General features: G+C 34.1%; 1 protein-coding gene across 1 annotated transcript; it reads left to right on the top strand.

The window, feature by feature from the left end:
* The first annotated feature begins 8455 nt into the window (after positions 1-8455).
* Positions 8456-9436, top strand: LOC142440387 (olfactory receptor 14C36-like). Its single transcript, XM_075542840.1, has one exon. It carries the CDS (start codon positions 8456-8458, stop codon positions 9434-9436), a length of 981 nt encoding a protein of 326 aa, XP_075398955.1.
* Positions 9437-9895: the final 459 nt, after the last annotated feature.

Raw genomic sequence — 9895 nt, 5'->3', positions numbered from 1 at the left:
AATAGGCTATATTCATACACTTGGATCTGCAGACTAATTTTAAAGTTGCATATTTTATTTTTCATACTTTAATGATAATAGTTATATTTGCCTTTTCTAAATTCTTACTATGTAAACTCTAAGTTTTGTACATCATAGAATTTAATCATTTTTCCTGGATTTCTGAGTTCATTAGTATTTGAAATAATGGCCATAACTTTACTTTTAACACTATTTCTCAGACATAATTATCTAATTCTCAGGGTTTCCAAAGAATGTAGTTATTAATTGATGTTGCTACATAAATATATTTGGACATTTAATGCATTTGTTTTGGAATATATTTATAGAAAAAATAACTTTGAAAAATGGTATGGTTTACCCACATTCAAATTTTAAAACATAACAATGTATCACTCCCCAAACTTCTCTTGTACTGTACATTTGTTGCCAGTCTCTTCCTTGAGAATAATCTCTAATCATCTTTGACATATGAATTATATAATATGTCATCTCTTGGAATTAGCTCTTTTCACTTCATCAAATACGTTTGACAAGGCAGTCACACATGCTGATGTGTATGTTATTGTAAATGTTTCCTTTTTTGTACTTATTGTTTGTTTGTTTGAGATTAACTTGTCACTAAAGGCTACAAGTTTATTTCAATTTTAATTTGTCTCCATTTTTTTTCAAGTCAACCAAACCATTATTTGGGTTTGAGGATAGGAAGTATCTGCAGGGATTATTATTTTTTTAAAGAAACACATATATTTACACAGACACTCTCAAGACAAAATCAACAACAACATTATATATGTGGTTACTTTTGCTTGTTCGATTTTAGACTTGGTATTTCTTAAAGATGAATTTTCCATGGTGATTCTCTATAAATAGTGTGGTCACCTCATGAGATAGAGGTGGGGGAGAGATCTGCTTTGTAAATATAATACAGCTTCACCGATGATTTAAAGATGCATATTTGAAACTAAATATTAGTCTGCAACAATCTATAAAATACTTAAAATATAGAAAAGTAGATTTTAAGCATTCTAGATGAAAATATGATGCCTTGTTTAAAAACCCACTCAATGGAAAATTCACAAAATACATTACCAAAGAATTTTGGCATTTGCCAAAATATATAGTAGAGGTTAAAAATATATAGAGTGACTTTAAAGTTTAGCAAAGTTTTAGATTTATCAAAAAATTGAGCAAATAGCAGACAGTCTCCTTTCAACCCTTTTGCCCATTAACAGCTTCCTCTATTATTAAAAACTTTCCATTAGTGTGGTACATGTATTGCAATTGATGAACCATTATTGATCGATTTTTATTAACTAAAGGCACTCTGAAATCCTGGTTCAATATTTGTTAAACCTAGAATCTTTCAAAATGCCTAAAGTTATGTAACCAACATTGCAATATCAACACCACAAAAGAGAACCATCTCATTGCACTAACACTTCCCTGCTCTGCCTGTTCTCCCATTCTCTTCTCCTTCTGAGCCTCCAGGAAAGAGTTGATTTTTTTCATTTTTTCTGCTGTTTTCCTTCTTTCCAAATTGTCACATAGTCAGAGTCATGTAACATGTGGTCTTTCTTGCTGGTTTCTCTCACTTAGCAATATGCAATTCAGGTTATTCTCCTTTGGTTTGTGGATTCATACCCCTATTAATATTAAATAAGTTTTCACTGCATACATGTTCCTCGGTTTGTTGGTCCACTATTCTTTTGAACAAGATCTTCAGTGCTAATTTGGGGCAGTTAAGAAAACAGCTATGAGGTGAAAATTGACTTGAGGATAATGAAAAATCAAATAAAGCTTAAATTTAAAAAAATAAGATTTTTAAATCATTAATAAAATAAGGGGACTCTTACAGCTCTTATAACACTCTATACAATTGTATCAAACATGTTTGTACATATTTTGCCATCACTTCCAAAACATTTTCTACTTGAGCCCTTTTTCCTCTTTTTCTCCTCCCTTCCCCACCATTCCACTCTCTTCAATCCTTGATTAATTATATATTGTTATAATTTCATACCTTATACAGTCCATTTTCTCCCTTAACCACCATTTCTGTTATTTGAGGTGGAGTGATGGGGTACCCTTTGTCTCCCACCCCCTTACTTGACCATCCCCATACCGTCATATTGCTACTCCAAGTACTGTTTCTGAGGGGTTTATCTCCCCTGAATGCCATGTGTAGAGAGGCAGATCTTATCTGTACCTATGTGTGTTCTCTAGTCTAGCCACATTTGTAAAGCAGACCTGGGTCAGGAGCTAGAGGAATGATGTCCTGTACTACACCTTGGTTGAATCATCCCTATCTTATAACACTTCTATGGGGGAATATTCAATAGTCCACAGTTGGGCTTTGGGGCTCCACTCCAAACCTCTCATTCATGTCAATATAGTTGTTTGTTTTGGATCATTTGATGCCTGATACTTGATCCCATTGACACCTCATGATCACACAGACTGGTGTGCTTCTTCCACATGGGCTTATTTGCATCCCTTTTGGATGGCTACTTGTTTAACTTTATGCCTTTAAGACTCTAGCATCTAGATGCTATATTTTTCGATAGCCAGGCACCATCTGCTCTCTTCACCACATTTGCTTATGTACCCATTAAATAAAGTTTTTAACGTAGGTATTTGTTCTTATCATTTGGATACCTGGTTCCATGATTGCCTGTTAGATTGTATGATAAAGAGTCCATTGCGCTTTATAGGAAAGTATTACATTTTTTCTATTGTAATTATTGAATTATTGATTCCCTCCAGCAATGAATGACTACTTCTGTTGCTTTATATCTTTAACAACTTGGTGTTGTCAGTGATTGTCCTTTTAGGCATTATATTAGTTATATAGGTTATCTCAATATTGTCTTCAGTTGCAGTATCCAAATAACATAAAATATTGATAATCTTTGTATCCACTTATGTTCACTTTCACTATCTTCTTAAGTGTATATCCATATATTTTGATAATTTAAAATGGATTTACTTTTTGTATTGTTGAATTTTTAAAGTTTGTATATATTTTAGCTACAAGTGCTTGCACCAGAAGTTGTACTTTGCAATTAAGTTCTCCCAGTGTATATTACAATTCAATGTAAATAAGACCAAAATCCTCACATCTGAACCAATGGGTAACATGATCATTATAAACAGAGAAAAACTTGAAGTTTTGAAGGATTTTCTATAGCCTGGATATACAATCTATGCATATGGAAGCAGCAACCATGAGACCCAAAGATGTGATACATTGACTGTGTTTGCTGCACAAGACATCGTTAGAATACTGAGTCAAGAAAGTTCCTTTGAGTACTAGGAATGCACCTGATTCAACCCATGGTATTTCGCAATGCCTCATGTGCATGTGAAAGTTGCACATTGACTAAAGAAGACGGAAGAAGAATCGATGCATTTGCATTGTGATGCTGGAGAATACTATTGGAAGTACAATGGACTGCTTGAAGGACAAACCTATCTATATTGGAAGACGTAATGCCAGAGAGTTCCTTAGAGGCAACGTTAACAAGACTTCATCTTACATACTTTGGACATATTTTCAGGATATATCAGTGCCTTGAGGAAGATACCATGTTTGGTAAAGCAGAGGGGCAGCACACAAGAGGAAGTTCTGCAAGGAGATGGATTGACACTGTGACTACAACAATGGAACCAACAGAAGAACAACGGTGAGGGTGGTTGGGGAACAGGCAGTGTTTCTCTCTGTTGGGCTTAAGGTCACTATGGGTCAGAACCAACTTGATGGCACCAAACAAACACAACCACTTTGTGCTCACATCAGGATCCTTGATTTCCCTTCTCTGATCATGTCCTTACAATCCAAAAATTCACTCTAAGCATAAAAAAATATTTTAGAAGAACTGAGATGTTTGTGTATGTTTACATTATTATCTTAATCTTCAACATCCTTTTAAAATTCAAATATATTAATATTTTTATATATAACAACTGTATATCAAACATGATATATAACATTAATATACACTAGTGGGTTCATACTCAGAGACCTGTTCACTGTCCAGATAAAGCCAATTATCTACTTGCGATTCCACATTGGGAAGCAACTATTGTTGAAAGGCAAGGGATGAACCCCCAAGGGTTTTTCTAGTGTGATCAGTCTCCTCGTGTTCTTAGATATATCTGAACAAAGAGATACTCGTTATAAAACAGAATGATTCCTCTCAATCTCAGCCATTTTGGAAACTCAGCCTACTCATCATTGTCGTTTTAAAAACATAGTATCCTTACCAGAAATCCTGGATTACCTTCCCAACAGATAAAATCACATCTGTGAGTATTTGTTATTATTCATTTAATTTTTTTCTCTCCTCCTCCTCATTGTTACTACATGAATAACTGATTTCATTTACTTCTTATGTGGTTCATCAGTTTATACATAACAATGTAAATGACATTAAAGTAGAAAATATAGATAAGAAAATTTTCATATGGATGAACTAGTTTTTTATTCAATCTAATTAAAACTCAGCCCCAGTATCTTAGTACAATTAATAGTCATTCATAAAAACTCAGGGGTGCAGAAATATTCTGTGTACCACTGACATCTTCATATCTGTTTAGTTTGATAGTTTAATTTATACTAAAATATTAACTAAAATATATTATGTTTTACCCAGAATTATTTATTATTAATATTTAACTAATGATTTTAAAATATTTTCATTTGTTAAGCATTCAAATTTTATAATTTCATTGTACAGTGTGACTCATGATTACATGTCATACATGCAAATTTTATACACACAGTTCCTATTACTTAAACTATAATTCTAGTACTTTCTGATATTATATTATGGGATAGATAAGCATTTGTTCATGACTATATTTACAGAGCTCCTTTAAAGACTGCTTCCAGACTATTATCTGCATTTAATTCATCTCACAATATTTTGGAAAATTGAGGAAATTAGAAATAGATTTATGAATATGTGCATAATTTTTAAAAATCCATCAAGGAACAAAATATATCTTGCAATTCAGGCTTGAAAGAATATCCCATCAGTATTTCTACAAAGTCAAAGAACAGTTTGATTTTATATTTTGAGGGATGAGAGAATCATGTAATTCTCTAATCTCCTATAAAAATTCTCCAATACCTAAAGTACCTAATCTACCTCCAAATATGCAGCTATGGTAATATTTGAAGCTTTCAAACTCTACTCATCCCATTTCAGGATATTTTGTATTGTCATGTTCATTTAAAAAAATTGATTACACTAGAAAAAGCAGAGTGTTGTACTTTATATTTACCTTTTGTTTCCTTTTTGGAATTTAGTCAGTACTATGGGTATACTTCACTGTAGCTGCAACAATGGGCAAAAGCTAGGATGTGAGGATGGCGGAGGACCAGGCACTATTTCATTCAGTTGTGATTAGGATTCCTGTGGATCAAGGTAAATCAGATGGCACCTAAAAACAACAGGCTTAGATGTGCACATTGGAATTGCGATCCCCAAAGTCAAAACCACAGATGCTCCGTGGGACAAAGGAGGAATTTCCTGCTCCCATAAAGAGTTAGAGTCTCAGAAATCTGCAAGATCAGTTTACATTGCCCAACAGGGTCATAAAGAGTGGGCATTGACTCCATGACAGTGAATTTGAGGAGTGCTTTTTAGTTTATGGGAAAAAACTGAGATAAATGTTAGATGCAAATGTAGCACATGCTCATCCATACAGTGAGTCACTAGTAATTCTTGCTGACTTTTCTTCAACATAGTAACCAATATGAGTTCTTACTCTATTGGAAATATTTTACAAATATGAATTTCATAATATTTTTATATTTTTATAGAAATGGAATCAAGGGTTCAAATATTTATGTGATTACATAGTAAATAAATGACAGAATACAAAACATATCTTTACCTGAGCATCATGAAATTCAAGTCTACTGAAGTCATAGGAAATTCATTTTGGAAACCTAAAAATTATTAGTATTTATGAAAGATTATCACTAGCTGTTGAAAATGTTGAAGCATGTTGCAGTTCTATAATATGCTAGGGTATAAAGTCAAAGTGTCTTTGACTTTAATGGGAGTAATGATAAGCAGTTATTGTTAATATATCAATTGTCAGAAAAAACAGTATAAAGAAGGTTCCTATGATTATTCAGTAGTCATATTCCTACAAATTCATTTTATATTGCTACCAATATATTCTCAATCCTCGGGATTGTATAAAACACCAATATGAACAAAAGAAATTTAGTGTAACATTTTAAAGGATCTCATTTAAGATTTCAAATATGTTCAGGTTTTAGGGAAAATTAAGTGCTCTATACAAAATACAGGGAACCCTGCAGGTGCTACCAGCCATCGGGGTGGAGGCACAAGAGAAGCTGCGCACAAGCCCAGTTGCTCAAGGGATAACGACGAAGCTCTCTGGTGACTAAAGACCAAGAGCCTCAGAAAATGAAAGGGGCGCTTTCATTCTGAGCTGCAGAGTCACTGGAGGGATGCACTCAACTCAGTGGCAGGACATTTTGGCCCAGAAAAGAGAGTATTCAACTCACCTCATCTTAGTCTGCTTTAAACAATTAAATATTAATGACCACCAATAGTACTCATCTTACATTGCAATGAAGGGCAGAGATATGCATTCAAGATATGCATTCTTTGCAACTTATAGAACTGGTGAGTGATTGTGGTGAATTATATAAATACATGAATTGATAAAACAATTGATCAAAAGTATATCAATTACAGGTTAATAATTATTTCTAAAAATATTTAAATTCTGAAATATGGCAATACATATTTAAGGTGAAACATGTTTGTAGCTATAAAATTGAAAATGTAATAATGAAAATAAAATCTACAATATAAATACAACTCCTTTTCAATAATATTCCCAAAGGAATTTGTTCTCAGTCAGCAATTAGTAGGAAATCACTGGCTTGATCCTCCAGGTCTGGATCACTGTGATCTATAAATTGACGGCTCCTCAGGCTTTCATGGCTCCTGCAGTCCGCAGACAGCTAGAATGGATTAGAACTGATGAACAGTCACCCGGGATCCGATTCTGTCCTAGTGGGAAACAGCACAGCTTTTCAATCTAAATCTCATTTGGAAAAGCACCATGTAATGCAACCTGTCCTCTGAGCAGACAGACCTGTCATGGAATGCCATTGCACATACATCTTCAGATTAATGGACTCATTCGGTCTTCTTGTAGTACAGTTATCTTATTTTAACTTAGGGGTATAATTTTCTAAATTTCAAAATTACAAAGATAATTACATTTTAGAATGTGTGATAATGTAAAATATGTATTGTAGCCAAAATAAATTAAGCCTGGTGTAATTATGATTCACTTTGTTAATTATGGTATATAAGATACATATGAATAAAATTACCCATTAAAATATAATGAAATATTTTACAAAAGAGGAGACAGAAAAAATCACATGTCTAAATGAAACAATAATTTCTTAGTTGTTAATATGAATAAATATATAGTTCCTATTGAAAAAGATAATCAGGAAATATAATCTTTCAGTGGACATTCCAAATGAAATGAAAAATATTAGTGGTGGAAATGGAGATAAAAATAATATTTTCCTTATTCTACTTACTCTTCATATAGGTTCATCAATCCTGGGTTTCGCATACTGAAAAACAAAGAACCATAAAACACAGCCTCAATAGAATGACCTCTATTGACATAAGACCCCTGATACACACTCTGCTATGAATGAACAAATACCAAAAAAATTCATATGAAAATTTTGGAAGCCGATTAAGGGGCTCAGGGAGAGATGAGTACAGTTGGGAGTGGTGGTGGGGGGTAAGGGAGACAATGTTAAGATGTCTAAGTAGAAAAAGAATTGTTGGAAACTGATTTTGGAACCTCTTGTACAATTTTATTTGACATGATTGAAATACTGAATGATATGCTTGCTACATGTATTAAAACCCAAGCAATTAAAATGGTACTGATATTTTTCCATAGTACAGAAAATTAACTAAAATTATTAATAAAAATTGGGATATACTTATAAAGCTATTGCTTACTATCTCTATATGTACTGAAGTTTGATCAGAAAATAAGTATATACTAAATGGGTTCTAATACTATACACATAAATTGAAATTATCTATAGTGATTCAATAAATCTGGCCGGCAATCTGTTGATGTTTGACTCCCAATATTATATACTCATCAGTGATAGAAGTGAAAACTCCACATGAGCACCATTTATTTTGCTGCCACTCAAATAATTTATACAAGGAAAAATACTATAAAAACATGACATGTTATGCTATATTATACTGGGAAATGCCATATGTAGGATATAGTGGAAAATGGGGATCAATACATATACATTATATAATTTCTTTCCTCCTTTCATTCATCTTTTTTTGTCTTAGGAAATTTTTACATGTGTCTCTCAAAATTTTAAAGAAATCATACTAAAATGTCTAACTCTACCATAGCGACAGAATTTCTGCTTACAGGGTTTTCTGATGTGTGGGAGTTCAGAGTCTTGCACACAATGTTATTTTTACTAATGTACTTGGCGACTCTCACAGGAAATCTTCTCATTGTCGCAGTGATCACTGTTGACCAAAGACTTCATACCCCCATGTATTTCTTTATCCTGAATCTGTCTGTCTGGGACATGTGCTACATTTCTGTGACTGTGCCCAAGGCGTGTGTCATCTTCCTGCTAAACAACAGGGTGATTTCCGTGGTTGGATGTGCAGCTCAGATTTTCCTCGTGCTTTTATGTGCTTATGCAGAGTTGCTGCTGCTCACCATCATGGCCCGTGACCGCTATGTGGCCATCTGCCAGCCCCTCCACTACCATGCGATCATGACCCCTCGTGTCTGTGTCCAAATGACGCTGGCCTCTGTGCTCAGTGGTCTGGTCTATGCAGGTGTGCACACTGGGAACACATTCCATTTGTCCTTTTGTCATTCTAATGTGGTTCATCAGTTTTTCTGTGATATCCCCTCTCTGCTGAAACTCTCCTGCTCTGACACCTTAACCAATGAAATTACATTTTTTGTCTCTGCAACAATAATAGCTGGTGGCTGCTTTTCCTTTATCACTATGTCTTACATTCATATATTTTCTACTGTGCTCAAGTTTCCAACCAGAAGAGAACGAAGAAAGGCCTTTTCCACCTGTATCCCACACATCCTCATTGTCATAGTTTTCCTTGGCTCTGGTGCTGTGGTGAATCTGAAGCCAATCTCTGACTCCCCTCTGTTACAGGACATGATCATTTCTGTGTTCTATTCTATAGTTCCTCCTTTCTTGAATCCTGTCATCTACACTTTGAGGAACAAGCAGATAAAGGAGGCTATCTGGCTAGTTATGAGAAGAACCCTCACTTCATTCAGGAAAATTATCACTATATCAACACATTCCTACTTTGATTGTAAGAGCTGACAATGGTTCAAAGTTGATGTTCTCTTCCCTTCCTTATTTTGGGTGACAAGGCTTGGATTGCAATGAACAATCCTTGAATGTATTGCCTGGAATGAAACTATAGCACAAACGTGGTTAACTTTTCCCTTTAATAAATAGACATTAAAATCCTTCACTGCTACAACCTTGCATATTTTGCTAAATATATATCTCCATATATTATCTTTTAAACATAGAGTTCAAATGAGTCTTTGTGGCTGAATATTTACCTGCTGGACTAATAACCAAAACGTCTGTGCTCTAAACTTTCAATCACTCCATGAAAGAAAAGAACTTGGCAATCTGATCTTGTAACATCACAGACCTTGATTCCCTCTCTAGAATGAGTGAGACAGCATTAACATGATGGCCATGAATAGCTGCAGAATTTAATTAAGGATAAGCCATATCAGCTCTGTTTGACTTCATTGTATCACAAGA

The sequence above is a fragment of the Tenrec ecaudatus genome, chromosome 2, assembly GCF_050624435.1.
Source record: "Tenrec ecaudatus isolate mTenEca1 chromosome 2, mTenEca1.hap1, whole genome shotgun sequence".
Classification (NCBI taxonomy): domain Eukaryota; kingdom Metazoa; phylum Chordata; class Mammalia; order Afrosoricida; family Tenrecidae; genus Tenrec; species Tenrec ecaudatus.
Note: the sequence above shows the minus strand (reverse complement) of the source record. Positions and strands in the feature narration are given on the sequence as shown.